Source organism: Pteropus medius, unplaced genomic scaffold (genome assembly GCF_902729225.1).
Source record: "Pteropus medius unplaced genomic scaffold, Ma_sr-lr_union100, whole genome shotgun sequence".
Lineage (NCBI taxonomy): Eukaryota > Metazoa > Chordata > Mammalia > Chiroptera > Pteropodidae > Pteropus > Pteropus medius.
In genome coordinates, this window is record NW_024352149.1 from 1,032,795 (window position 1) to 1,047,495 (window position 14,701).

The 14,701-nt window shown below is 45.8% G+C and overlaps 1 protein-coding gene across 3 annotated transcripts in view; it reads right to left on the reverse strand.

The window, feature by feature from the left end:
- SASH1 (SAM and SH3 domain containing 1) overlaps nucleotides 1-14,701 on the reverse strand; it is a 209,619-nt gene that overhangs the window by 71,301 nt on the left and 123,617 nt on the right. The window contains exon 1 of one of the 3 annotated variants that reach the window (XM_039846948.1): nucleotides 413-614. The exons of the other annotated variants lie outside the window; for them this stretch is intronic. Coding sequence (XP_039702882.1) covers nucleotides 413-450 — 38 coding nt within the window. The 5' untranslated portion in view covers nucleotides 451-614. Of the gene's footprint in view, nucleotides 1-412; nucleotides 615-14,701 lie in introns of those variants that run through there. 3 annotated transcript variants of the gene reach the window in all.

Consider the following 14,701-nt stretch of genomic DNA (forward strand, 5'->3'; position numbering starts at 1 on the left):
CATGCATGTGACAGAATTTAGCTTTGCTAACTCACTGGCTGGGATTGAAAGTAATTCCATTGCCAAAAATCTGGCATATTGTTAGAACTCCCTGGATATTTAGTATCAATGACAACGTTGGTGACATTTTGTCACTCTGGTGAAAGCAATCCCCATAGAGGCTTTTTCTTCCATTTTACAGTCTATTCCCAGGCTGCATACTTTCTGGCTTTTTTTGTTGTTGTTGTTACAAGGTCACCTTCATAAATGATCAAGGCAGGTGTCTCAAGTATCAAATCCAAGGCAATGGTCTGACTCAGTACAGGTAAGTGCTTACACACTCAGGCATCAGGCACACCTGTGACGGAGCTGCCACAAATCTAAGCCATGCTTTCTTCTCACGTGAAATAATGATGATAAAAACAGCACCTACCTTAATGGGTTGTTAGGAGAATGACAGAGACGATGCATGGAAAGAGCTTAGCACAGTGCCTGGCACTCGGTAAATTCCCTGTAACTGTGACCTCTCTAATAACTATTCATCAGAGCATTGCCTCTGTGCGTCTCTTATTCCAGACCTCAGCAGTTTCTGAATCGCCAAGGTTCCTCCTCTCCTGTTTATTTTTTTAAATATTAACTTCCTTCAAATAATTTGGATGGACATAATAATTCCTCTTTCACTTCTCAATGGCACTATATACAAGCAGTTCATGTTTTTTTTTTCAGAATTAAAAAAATCACAAAGGTTGAATATGTCAACAGCTTTTTATCCATTTTTCAGCATAATATTACTCCCATTTGCTTATATTCCCTAAGCAGTAAGAATTGTACCGATTTAGCTTATTGTATACTGTGCATAGCACACACAGCGTATACTAAATAATTTTTTCTTGATGGTGAATAGCTTTTCAATATGGACACAAAACACGGGAAATGACTGGGGTCCACCAATCGTGTAATGGTAACTCTCCAAGAGAAATGGCATTTAAGTGTGGATATTGTCTCAAAACAAGAATACCATCCAATCTTTAATTCCGATTAGAGGAGGACCTCTTCCCACGCACTTCAAGTTCTCGCACTTGCAAAATACTGAAAGGACGTTTAAAGAGCTCAAAATTTCCAACCAAGAGTTTTGGCGTTTTCAAGTCTTTTCTGCCCCGTCCCCCTTTTATAGTATCATTGGTTTAAAATTGCCATCAACATCACTATAGGTGGGCATGTGCCTTCTATACAAGATGTCTCAGAAGGAGTCTCTTATTCAGAAAACTACAGGGAGAAACAGCCAACTTTACTTCTAACGACAATCGTTTGTGTTAGCCTTCAATCCCCTGCTAATTATATCAGGTATTTGGAAGTTGTGGATATCTAAACATGATCTTTCTGTTGCAAATCAAGTCCGTCTTCTTTTTTAAACAAAACAAAACAAAACCAAAAAAACAAAAACACATTAACTTCCTCAAATAGTTAGGATGGACACAGTGATTCTTCTCCCACTTCTCAATTGCACTTTACAAAAGCAATCCATGTTTATCTTAGAATTAAACAAACACACACACACCCCAATGACTGAATATGATGTCCACGGAGAGAGATATGGGCAGCTGGCTGGTGTCTAGACATAACATTATCTCAGATGTTTTCCTAAGGCCCACTACCCAGCTACCCAAGAAGCTGTCCGGCAAAATCGCTCCAACCTCCTAGGTTCAAAGCCTGGCTCTCCCATTTACAGATTGTAACTTTGGACAAGTTACTTAGTCCCACTGAAGCCTGGTTTACTGTGATGCAAAATGGAGACAATAATAATATCAGTCACGAACCTTTTCTAGGGGTTTCCATAAATTATGACTTGCATGGTATTTAGAACACACCTGCACATGCAACAGCAGCAAAATCTAGCGATTACGATGGCTGATCTTTTTCTCTCAACCAGCCCTCTCCGTGGAGTCAAGCCTTAGTTTTTCTGAAAACACACCTCAGTTCCTCAACATGGAAGGGGTTGGTTCTCTGGCAGCTCGGGGGTGGCCAACAAACTCACCAGGCCAAGAACAGACTCCACCCCTGGTGAATCTGAAAATCCTTCACAAAGGTGCATTGAAAGAGATTCGTGTCCTTTCATTCACCAACTAGTAACTTGCACTGAAAATTAATGATACAGGACACGGGCAGACGGTTAAGTGTTCTGAGCCTAAAAAGCGGCCAAAAGCCATCTCTCCACCATGGAGGCCCATAGCCTGGCTGTCTGGACCACAGTTTTGTCCAGGCCACGACTACGAAGCGCAGAAGCACAGAGCTGAACGCGCGGGTGGGTGTGGGCTCTGGGCAGGGAGGGAGAATCACAGCAGAGAAGGTGCACAGTCACCCTCCAAGGTCTCCGAAACCCTTTCCGTGAGTCTTCTCTTTTCCGTCTGGGCCATAATATTCTCCATGTGTGGACTCGTGAGTCTGAAGCGCCTCAGAAGCTGAGAAACGCTCGCTGTACAGATGCCGGCTGTGAAAGTACTCGCATGCATCTCGGCACTGAGAAGTTACAAATGCCTTCCCAGCACCTTCGGATTTAGTAACTAGCCTTCCGAATAGCCTCGTGATATACGAAGGGGTATGTTATATTATTTTATAAGCAAGTTCACATGAAAAGGAATCAGTCACTGTAAGTCTCATATAAAAACCACCGATGGTTTCTTGTTTGGCACGTATGGTTTGGAGTAGTAGATAATGAAGACCTGAGCGGCCTGCTGAGGGCATGTACGTGTGGCCTAAACCCTCCGGACACTTACAATACCACCGAGTAGATTCTACCGACACGCTGCAAGATAGGAATGGTTGAGTGAGTGGTTATAGCAGGCAAGGCCAGTTGCCTCCCACTCCAAAAACCAATGCTCATCTCCTTTCTTACTAAAAGAACCCTGATCGTGTTTGGGTGGCAGTGGACCCTGTTAAAATACTCACCTCCCCCACACTCCTTGTAGCTAGTGGAAGTCGGGTGTCAGCATCTGCCTGAGAAGATATAACTGGAACTTTACAGAGGGGTGGTTCTGGGAAAGCTAGTGTTTTCACAATGAAAAAGACTGACTCAGTTTTCACATGTTTTCTGCCCTTTGCCCTTCCCCTTGGTCCTGCCCGAAACACGGGCACGATGCCCAAGTCGTCGTCATTTTCTCATAAGGAAGAGAGTCACATACTAAGGATGGTGGAGGAGAGGAAATAGTTCCTTGAGCAACTGTACCTGCCTTGGAATACCTACTTCCAGACTCCCTGCTGTATATATATTTTTTTAAAAATGCCCTATTTGCCTTGACACTACAGTCACGTTTCAGTTAACGTGTAACCGAATAGAAACCTAACAGATTCAGGGCTTAAGAAGTGAAAACGACCAACTTCTATAAAGCATTAGGCCTGGGTTTACCAAGCTCATTCATATAAATTTCATCATACTTCAAGCTCACGGAGACCCTGAAAAGAACCAGCCCCATTATAGAGATGAAGAGACTGAGGCCTGGATTGTTCATGTAAGTGACTTGTCTAATTCTAAGTCACAGAGGTGGGGCTTCATCTCACCTCTTTTGGCACAAAGACCAATGTTCTTCCCACAAAAATACCAGATGCATGAAGGCAAGGGCCTCGCTTCTGTCTTATTCCTTACTGCATTCACAGCGCCAGGCTCAAAGGTGTGAGGTGAAAGCCAAAAGAGTCTGCATTTTCTCTTATTACTAACACCGCAGGTACAACTGAAGTTTGTGACTTGGCCGCTGGGGTCTGCAGCCCCTGCTCAAGCTCTGTCTGGAGGTTTCCTCCACCGGTATGCAAATCGAGGTGTTAAAAAAGGAAAAGGCTTTGAACTCCTCCTGTTTATTCTGGGTTTGGTGTAACCAGTAAAAACTAAATGTCTTTCTTTTATGGCCTGTATGTGAACTTTAAATTTTATTTAGGTCTTTATATCTTACAAATCACTGAATTGTCAAAAGCAAAATAAAACAGGATTTTAGTACATTGTTTCTACCACAAAAGCTAGTTTTTATAACATTTTATAATCTGTAAGCAGCTTGGTCGACATTTTTAAATGGCTGCTACTTATTCTGTAAATGGAGCAAAATTATTCCTTCCCTCTGCTTCTCCTTTAACATTTACTGCGTCTGTGTAATAAATATGGTCTAAGAAAGGCATTTCTGCAAGGAAATGTGGCTGTGATTTGAGGCTGGCTAGATCCCTGGGAAGAGGGAACTCTTCCTGTAAAAGGCCATTTGGTTATCGGTCCCTGTGATGCAGGCCCCAGCTCAAGAATGGTGTGAAAATGGACTGCCACTCTGACTGGGACAGTCTGCTCCAGGGGCAATTTATCCCAGTGGAGGATGGCACCGTAAGGAAAGCTGGCCTTTGAGATTCTTATCAAATGTGCATGGACCTGCAGAGACAGCCAGGCTGCAAAAAGCCCCTACCAGCCTCAGCCTCAGGGTGGGGAAAGGGAGAGGGGAGAGACAGGAGGAAAAGAGGCTCCATTCAATGATCTTTGCGGTCTGTTTCCATGGCGATGGCTCTGGAAGCTGGTCAGAACTTTCTCAGTGGAAACAAACAGCGGCTCCCATTCACCACGGCCCAAGCCACACTGACCACACTGCTGCGCTGTCTGGGCGCAGAGGAGCCCCGGGGAGGGACGTGGGGGCTGGGGCTGCCAGGCGCTCTGAGGAAGCAGGAAAGTCAGTGAAGCCACCTCTGAAGGCCAAAGCTGGAAGAGCTGCAGGCACAGGGGTCCCTTCCTAGCCTCGTTAATGATGTGTCAGAGGCACAGTGACCCACCACCCTACAGGACATGACTGTGGGAGCCACCTGCCTGCCCTTCTCCCGGGCCCTTTCCACAGAAACCACTGCCACAGACACTTTAGTCTTCTGTTTTTTGCTTTTCTTCACTTTCAGTTCCTTCAGAAACGGCTGATATAAATTTTTTACATGTTGTCAATACTGTGAATATGGGAATTCATGCATTCCTCTTATCAGACCTCTTTTTTACTGAGGTATAATCGACATATAACATTATACTAGTTTCAGGTGTCCATCATAATGGTTTCTTATTTGTTATGTACTGTGAAACCAGCACCACGAAAAGTCTAGTTACATCTCCTGGGTCACATCCGTGCCCCCTCCACCTTCATACCAAGAACTCCCTGTACTTCGTAATCCCGCGGGCTGGTCTCACTTAGCTCTCTGGTTGCTTTACGTCCTTCCCCCTTCTGATCCTGTGGCTCTTTCTAAAGTGATACACCAGCACCTCCTGGAGAGGATTCGATGTCAGGCAGTGCCGTCCGAGTCACCATGACCATGAACGACCTCTACCAGCACCATCAGCTCATCGGTCCCCAGCTCCACTGGTAACTGAGATGCGGAGCAGAGGCAGAGAGTTTCAACCCAGCTGACGAGAACCAGATTGGGGCAGTGACTCATAAAAGCAAGCAGGCTGCTTAAGAAGCTCCTCGGGGAACTCGTTCAAGGCTCCAGAGCTCCACTTCTGGAGGATCCCACTCACTGCCTGGGCGGAACCTGAGGTCTGTCTTTTCATCAAGTTCTCCAGCTAAGTCTGATGTACGGATGAGCCTGGAAGCACTGATTTAACCCACTAGAGACTGGGAAACGCATCACCCATCCTTCCTTCTTCATCCCTCTATATCCGTCTACTTCAACGCCTCCTCAATTCATACAAAGAAGACTTCAGAAAAAAATACAAGCGGCCAATATTCTTCAAGTGTTATCCTAAGGTCTTACTTGGACAAAGCTCTTTAGACAAGAGGCTAGGGGGCCAGGTTTGGTCCTGACTACCATGGATGCATCCCCAGTGTCGGGCACAGAGGCAATCCTTAAGGGTCAGATGAAGGAATGAGCCAGTGGATGAAAGAATTTTAAAAGTGGAAGCATAACAAAGGCTCTGACAAGTTTCAGACTTTTAAGATCCTTCTCCTCTCCCATGGGTCTCCCTGCCTTAGGGGATGGGGGTGCGCATCCAGTCCCACCTCCTCACACTGGCAACGGTCCCTTCTAGCATACAAAACTCACTGCCTCCATGAGCCTGCCCTTGGGCTCCAGTGAGCCACATGCCCACCCCTAAAGAGCTGCATATCTCAGCGCATCTTGCTTCTGCCTCAAATTACCTTCCACTCTGCTTTTGCCTAAGAAACTGCCCGCTATCCCTCCAGTCTGCACTCCTTTGGGAGCCTGTGGTGGATCTGTAGTCTCTCTGTTTAGCTTAGCTGGACTGTGTTTCCCAGAATTCCCTGCTCTGCAGTTCCAGGTCAGCGTGAGATGCAGTGAGCAGAAGTGCAGCGGCAGCCAGTTTCCTTCTATGCTTCAAGGTCACTGTAGGACGTGGCTGATACACGTCATTGAATGTCCCCTGGGTCACGGGGTGGCATGGGGCAGCAGCTGGGCCCGCAGTACTCGCACGCCTCCTGAGCCCCCTCCTTGGGCTCTTTAGAGTCCTGGACCTGTGGTCTGTTCTGCTCCTGGGGAAGGAAGGACCCTGGCTCCTTCTGTAGGTTCCTTCCCCCGTTTAAGGTGGAAGCTTGCCTGCAGGTGGTGAGAGATCACATGGGTTTCAACCCATCCTTGAAGGTGGTAGTTTGTCCTCCTCCCCAGACTTCTGCGTATCTTTTTTGTTGACTTCAGGCCACACCGTCAGACATAGAAAGAACAGCCTCACCTGGGCTGTGGAACCAGCTCCCACAAAAGCATAAGGTCGAAAATGCTATGGTAACATCATTTTAATGTCTGCTTCTCCTGCAGAACCCTCACTGATACCAAATGTATGTGGCCTCCAGTCCCGTGCCTGTCCTCCAGGGGTTAACCGCACTCCTCCAGGGGTTAGACTGCATTGTACTCACATAGCATTACATCACTGTGGCATGTCTTCTTCAGGCTGTAAGAGGACAGCTAGCTACCTTTCCTACCCTAGTCACCTTTCCAGGGTCTAGCATATTCATTCGTACAGCAGGAATTTAAAAAGGATTTATTCAATTAAACTTCATTAGCTGCCTAGCTCATCACCAGTCTCTCGTAAGCACTCAGTCCTCATGTGGCCCTTGTGGTAGAATCTATGACAGAAGGCCTGGCCCTGGCGGAATAACGGGTCTAGGTTGGAATTCTACCTCTGCCTCGCCCAAGGTTGCGATAGTGGTCTTGCTAAGTCATTTAGTGTTCCTAAACTTCGCTTTTCTTAACTATATGCTACTATTTACCTTATAGTTTTCTTAGGCAGATTATACATGGAAATTGTAGTTATGGTAGATATGGATCTTCCCTTATTCCTGCCAGGACAGGAATGTTATTTATTTAGTGACAGCCTCCCCCTCACCTCCATCCTCCTCCCTGGCCCAATGTTCTGATTCCTCCCCTGCCGGAGAGAGAATAACCAGCAGCCGCGTTCGATACTGAATACCTCCTGGCAGTTGTGTCTGCCTCTAGCAGTCGCTCAGGAAGGACGCGGCTCAGGCGTGTGGACTCGGCCGGGGCTGGGTCAGCTGGAAGCTCACTTACCAGAAGGAGTCAAGGGCAACAGGGTTTTCGGTGGGGAACAGCTGAGGTGTTGAATTCTGGCACAGCTGTGCCTGCCCCGAGCCCCGGCACTCGAGAATGCTGAGCCCCTCAAATATGCTGCATGACAGAGCACACACACGTGTGCGGACGCAGATCTGCTCGCACAAACACATACGTCGGCACGCTGCGACCACACGGTCTCTGTGGACATGGGGGCTGTGTCCTGGCCTCCCCTCTTTGGAGCACGGAAAGGAAAGAAAAGCTCAGGTGGGAAGGGCGTATTCTAAGAGGCCGTGGCCATCAGCGAGCTCTGTGTATGGCACCATCTAACGAGAATGAAATCTGCGGTCGCATGGCCCGTAGCCACGGGCAGCGCCCTACGTTACGGAGCAATGGGAACAGAAGCGAAATGTGAGCACCACGCTAGGCATTTTGCACAATGGCCCTCAGAAAGAGCTTTTCTTGTGCCCGTTTTACTGATTAGAGAATTTAAGTCCCACAACTAGCAGAGCTTAAAGGGTTCTGTCCAACACCAAAGGCGACACCAGCAACAGCCCAGTGCAGATGGTCCACGCAGAACTGGCTGGTGCAGGGCATCTGCTGGATGGGGTCAGAAAATGAAAGGTGGCTCGGGATGGAAGGCACCTGGGAGACCACCTGGCTCAAACTCATCGCTGTGTAACTGAGCTGGAGCCTGAAGGAGTGACACGTCACAGGTGATCAATTACAGATGGGGGCGTGCGGAAAGCTCCAGCCTCCCCAGGACAGGGACCTTGCCCTCGTACCCACAGCCTTGGCAGATGGCTATCGGTAAGTTGATTAAAGCAAAATAATGCATAATGTACACAGTAACGCCTGGCTCTTGGTATGGCCCATTTACTTTTTGAAAACAAAGTTTGCTGTTCTGCTTTTATTTCCCTCCCTGGTGAGCCTGAAGGGCCAGATGACGGGGGTCCCAGGAGCCTCTGCTTCTCCTGGTGGTGCTGCTCTAACAGGCACAAACACCCACCTCCCTTTCTTGGGAGGACAGGAGACACTCAGCGAGGACACATCCACTGAACTAGGCCGAACCGACTTGTGAACTATCCTAAAGGACATGCCTCCACGTGGCTTCCTCACGCCAGTGCACACATGCACATTCCCCATGGGAAAAACCTGCTGTTCCCCTCTCCACCCGCAGCCTGGCCACAAACAGGATGTGGAAACAGGATGCATTAGTCTCAGCTCCAGGGACATGGCTTGACCTGGATTTCCTAGCAAACGCACAGACCTCATCAGCGGTTCTCACCGAATCCGGTCTGTTCCTAAGGAGGGCTCGTGATCACACTGCCTATGGGTCTCTGGTGCTCACTTCCAAGAAAGGACGAGCATGGAGAGCCCCAGCTTGTCACACAGGAGGAGCCTACATGGCCACAAAGATGGCAGACTGTCCTCTGGGGCTTCCTCAAAGGAATGATGCCTGAGCCCCTCTCAAGTCCAGTCCCCAAAAACAAGCTCGTTGAGGAAGAGCCAGGAGATCCCACTTACTAAAAGGAAAATTTCTTACACATCTCAAGGAGGCTGGATACAGAGTAACCAAAAATTAGATTCAAAGTTCCATTCTTAATGGAACTGTAACAGATTTCTTTCAAAAATGTACTCTCCCTCTATTTATATGAAGTGTCCAAAATAGGCAAATCTAGACAGAGAGAAAGTAGGTTAGTGGTTGCCTGGGGTTAGGGTGTCATCCAGAGATAAAATGATGGCTAAAGAGTAACGGGGCTTCTTTTTTCTTTTTGAGGTGATAAAAATGTTCTAAATTGATACCCAAACCAAAAAAAAAAAAAGTTATAAAATGATTGTGGTGATGGTGACACATCTATGAATATACTAAACACCTCTGAGTTGCACAGTTTAAACGGGAGACTTGTATGGTATGTACACTATATCTCAATAAAGTGGATAGAAAATAAAAACAGGTGACCACACAAAAACTCGTATACAAATGTCCATGGTCGAATTATTCCTAACAGCCAAAAGGTTAAAACAACCCTAAATCTACATCAATCAATGGATAAACATGTGGCAAATACATACGACGAAAAGGAATGAACACGTCCAAACCCTGAAAACATGCTAAGTAAAATGAGCTATTCATTTCACACACATGACTCCATTTCTGTGAGATGTCCAGAAGAAGCAAACCTATAGAGATAGAAAGCTGACCAGCAGTTGTTCATAGAAATGGGAGAATTTTGAGGGTGATAGCCGATAATTAGAGTTCTTGAATTGACAGAAACACTCTAAATTTGATTGTGATGATAATCACAAAACTCTGTGAATATTCTAAAAAAACCACTGAATTGGATACTTTAAATAGGTTAGTTATACTGTACATGAATTATCTCAATAAATCTGTTACCAAAAAATAAAGTAAAATAAATGTACTTTCCCCCAAAAATTAAAGGTCAAAAAAGTTTTAAGGATTTTTAATATAACTATGCGTATGTTTTTCAATATCGTACCTTTATCTGGAGACATTATGTGGTCTGTTATTTCTATTTAATGGCAGAGGGAAAACTCTGAGGAGACTTAAGGAAGACTACAGAAAACGGAATCAGATTTGGGGGACTGTGGAAGCTACTTTTCACTACATAGTTTTAAAAATCTTTTTAACAGGTATCCTTTTAATGTTAACATTCACAAGCAGACAGCATTGCTATCACTGGCACATGCTGGGTAACGGGTAGCTCTTCTGTAATTCTAGTCCTGGGATGATCCAGTTTTAACCTTATTCCAAAGAACTGGGGACATTCAATGAATTCAATGCAAATACTTAATGGGCACTTGCTCTATGCAAACTACTGTTCTAAACACTGAAGAAAATCCAAAGAGAGGAACTGAGCCAGATCTCAGCCTTAAAGAGCTCTTGATAAGGCTGGGCTGGGTGGGATTAGAAACACAAAGGTGGCTAGAGCCAAGGGCAAGGACATGAATTTGGGCCAAACAACATACCTAATGATATCACACAAGATTATGGGGCACTTATTAGGTGCTAGATAGCTTACTAAGTGAGGTAGACACTCTGTTGATCACCCTCATTTCACAGTTGTAGAAACTATAGACACAAAAATTAAGTAACTTGCCAAGAGTTGCAGAGCTGATAAGAGAGAGCCTGGATTTGGCTAATTAGAGCTGACCCTTGGACAATGACAGGGTTAGGGGTGCCGAGCCCCATAGAGACAAAAATCCACATAAAACTTTTGACTCCCCCAAAATCTAACTATAGTTGTCCCTCAGTCTCCACAAGGGGACTGGTCCAGGACCCGCCCTAAGACCCCCGAGCCCCCGCAGATACCAAAATCCAAGGATGCTCAGGTCCCTTATATACAATGGTGTAGAACATGTATACAGCTGGCCCTCCACATCCGCGGATTCCCAACCACAGATCGAAATCCTGTATTTGATCTGCAATTGGTTGAATCTGTGGGTGTGAAATGTGGAGACATAACTGTGTATTTATTGAAGAAAAAAATCTGACTATAAATGGACCCATGTGGTTCAAACCCATGTTGTTCAAATGTCACCTGTGCTCTCAAAAACAGTACATAAAAAATAAATGAAAAAATACAGTAAAAGTGATTAGCACAATGTGCGACATACAAAAATAACCTAATAAGTAATATTATGCTGTTGACAACGATGATGACAATGATGGTACCTGCTACAGGATATTAAGATACATCGATCCATGCAAAATGCTACTGGATTCCAAAAGATGAAAAGGATACAGCCGGGAAAAGGATTCAAGGAGAAAGCATTCCAGGAGAAGCGGTCCTTAAAATAGGACTTGAAAGAGGAAATACCTTTGAGGTGTGAACTCTATACAACCCAGGAGGCATTTGGAAAAAGAGAATTCAGTGGCACTAAAAGTAGTTCATATGGGAGACTTAGAGACAGGACGGTGAAGATGGGCGGGGGCTGTAGGGGTGTGGGGGGTGGGGAGTATTCGCATTGCCAAGGTGAAAACAGGTGCCACAGAGAGGATCTCGGCATCCCCTCCGTGTGGTGTGGCCTAATTGTACTTCGGAGAGAAAATCTGGGAGTAATTTCCTGAATGCTCTTTTCTAGTTCGTGAAAACAGCATTGAAGGTATCACTTGGAGTAGTGAAGATGAAAAAGATGGAACAAATGAGAATTTATAAAAGTAAAAACAACAAGATTCGGTCAATGAGATTTTGGAGTAACACACGCAAAAAAGCAAGATAATGATGTAAATAAACTCTGGGGGATGCTCGGAGAAGTGGTCTCTAGGACAGACAGGAGGGGTGTATGGGCAAAGAACAGTTTGTCAGAGACAAAAGGAATGAAGGATAAAGGGGTGATGAGTTTTGCTGGCTGACAGCAGTAGTGACGAGCAGGTATCCCACAAGAGGCTGCAATGGGCAGGTCACCAGACTGGGAAATGGAGGGCGGGAGAGAAACAGATTTGAGGTGGGTGCCTAGACACAACAGTTGAAAGCCAAGGGCATGTGTAAGTGTCTTGGGAGAGCTGGCAGGCTGGATAAAAAGCCCCAAGGGAATACCCACAGTAAGGGGTAGACAGAAAAAAGGGAACTTGGAGGAGTGGGCACAGTGTAAAGAGGAGAAACTGGAAGCCTCAATGTCACAGACACCAAAGGCAAAGAGAGAAGTGTGACTGAAGAGAAAGTAAGTAGTGCCAAATACATCAAGGATCTGCAAGCGGGGAGGGGTCTCCGGGATGGTTACTGCTGCATCACTGACCTTGGGGAAAAAAGCATTTCTGCAAGGAATAAAGAGAGGAGTCAGGCTTAGGGGAAAAGTTCAGTAACTGGGGGAGGAGAGAAATAGAATTATGAGTTGGGAGAATGGCAAGATTTTTATGGGGCGGAGAAGAATGACATACGCCTGTGCATACTCACCCACGCACTCATTTATCCATCACTGAAAGTCTTTTATGTAGAAGATCCAGAGTTCAGGGTGGTAGGTGACTACACACACGCGCGCACACACACACACACACACACGCACCTGTAACTACAGTCTACACACACACACTGCCCTGCCACACTGCAGCACCTGTACAGTCTACACACACACACCCACGCCACACACTGCACCCTGTAACTACAGTCTACTGCAACAGTGGCCAGGGAGGCGTAATAAGCACCTTCACCTCAACTCTTCAGATTAGGGAAGACTCGGAAGGAGCCAAGAGCAGAGCTGAATTTTTAAGGCTGAGTGGAAATTGCCCAGATAAGGAGGGTGGGGAGGGCGGTGAGAAAGCAGGAAACAGACACCCCACTGGAAGGAGCAGCGATTCCGAGGCACAGCATGCCATGGGATACCACGGTCCATGTGAGAAACTGCAGTAGCCTTGCCCTGCCTGGAAAGCAGGTCAGAGGACGAGGCAGGGACAGCGAGGCAGACAGCAGACCGTGAGGCGGGAGGACGAAGAGGAAGGAGAAGCCGGGGAGGGATGCAAGCCATCCGGAGAGCCGCAGATGAGAGAGAGGAACTGCAACACGCGAACACGTGCAGGGGCCTCTTCCCTAAAGTCTGAGAGAAAAGAGGAGGTGAAAACTGAGACTTTCGAGGGGGAGAAAAGGAAAGTCGACACCATCAAAAGAGTAATCGGCTTGCCAGAGGAAACAAATCAGAGAGCGAAGCAATGTCCCAATGGAGTGAACGCTCGCATAGAACATTCATCAACTATATTCCGCCCGTTTCATTCAACTCCAGAACACTGCTCTATCAGCTCTCCCTCTTTTTATTTATCTTCCTCTTCCAACGTGCTATATATTTTTGGACTCTTTCACCGTAAAATAGTTCAAGTATAGTCATAGGTAATGAAAAAAGTGAAACTTAAATCAGTGACCGTTCGACTCTGGTGAAAGACTGAGTAGAAACGAGCTTATAAATACTGGCTACGGTGAACTTTGGAGATTTATTGTGGATCTTCCTGCCTCCGTAAATAAATAACTGAGACCCAGCTTAGACCTGAATGAGAGCAAAATTTGTTCTGACTTCCAAGAGAACGTCTGGAGTGTAGGTTTTAACTGCTTCTATTTATGTAATACGAACGAACTCGATTTGCCTCTAACTTTTCCATTTACATAAGCAATACAATTATAAATACTCTGGATTTATACTTTTGTGGTTGGGAGCATGGGTTCTCAACTGCAATCGAATCTGGGCCCTGTCGCTAATTAGCTGTGCAGTCTTGGGCTACTAATTAACCTCTCTGTGCTTTAGTTTCTGCTTTTGTAAATGGGAATGATATCATACCGAACCTTGCAGGGTTGGTATACTAAAAGAATCAATGGTAACTGCTTAGATCAGTTCCTGGCCCACAATAACTACTCAATAAACATTAACTACTATTTCCTGCCTTTTCTTTTCCAGTTTTCAATCCATATGAACCAAACCCATAAAGGCTACTTCCGTCTAGATACACACTTAGGAATAATCGGATGGGCTCCCCTACAGTCGGCTTTCTCCAATGTAATGAACCTAAATAATCCTGATGTAGAGCTTATTTGTTAGACTTCCAGCTAATTTTTAGACTACCCTGTTTTTACATGTATACACACACAAATAAAAGATTAAATTATTGTGGAAAATACTGTTAGTTTCCTACTCAATGTCTATTCTCCCTCCTTCCTGAAGAAGCCCACTGTGCTCAGGGCAGCGATTGTGCTCAGTTAAAAATACTCACTTCTCCACACTTCCTTGCAGGTATGGTCACCAAGTACCTAACTCTGGGTCCCCTTTCTTTCCTTTATTTTTCTCCATAGTACCATTTAAATGGTATAAGCGTTTTCTATTCCATCTCCCTACGTGTGGCTCGTTTATCACAACATCCTAGCACCCAAAACGGTGCCCAGCATGCAAAGCCACGCACAGTGACAGGTGCTGCATGAAGAAATGAGTGGAACACAGTGGAATGTGTTGAGCTGGTTTCTAGGAAAGCTTTTTAAAGAATGTGCCTGGCGTCTTTTGTCCTTTTACCTTCCCTTCATCCTATTTCTCCTTCTCACCTAGAAGATGCAGCGGCCACCTCAAAACCAAGAGGACAAAACAAAAACAAAACAAAACGGAAGACGGTCCGGGGTCCAGAAGGCTTTCTTAAGCCTCAGTGCCAACCATGTAACACGAGTGTATTTACTGACCCTTGGATGTGTTCATGCCACTATTTGTCACGTAT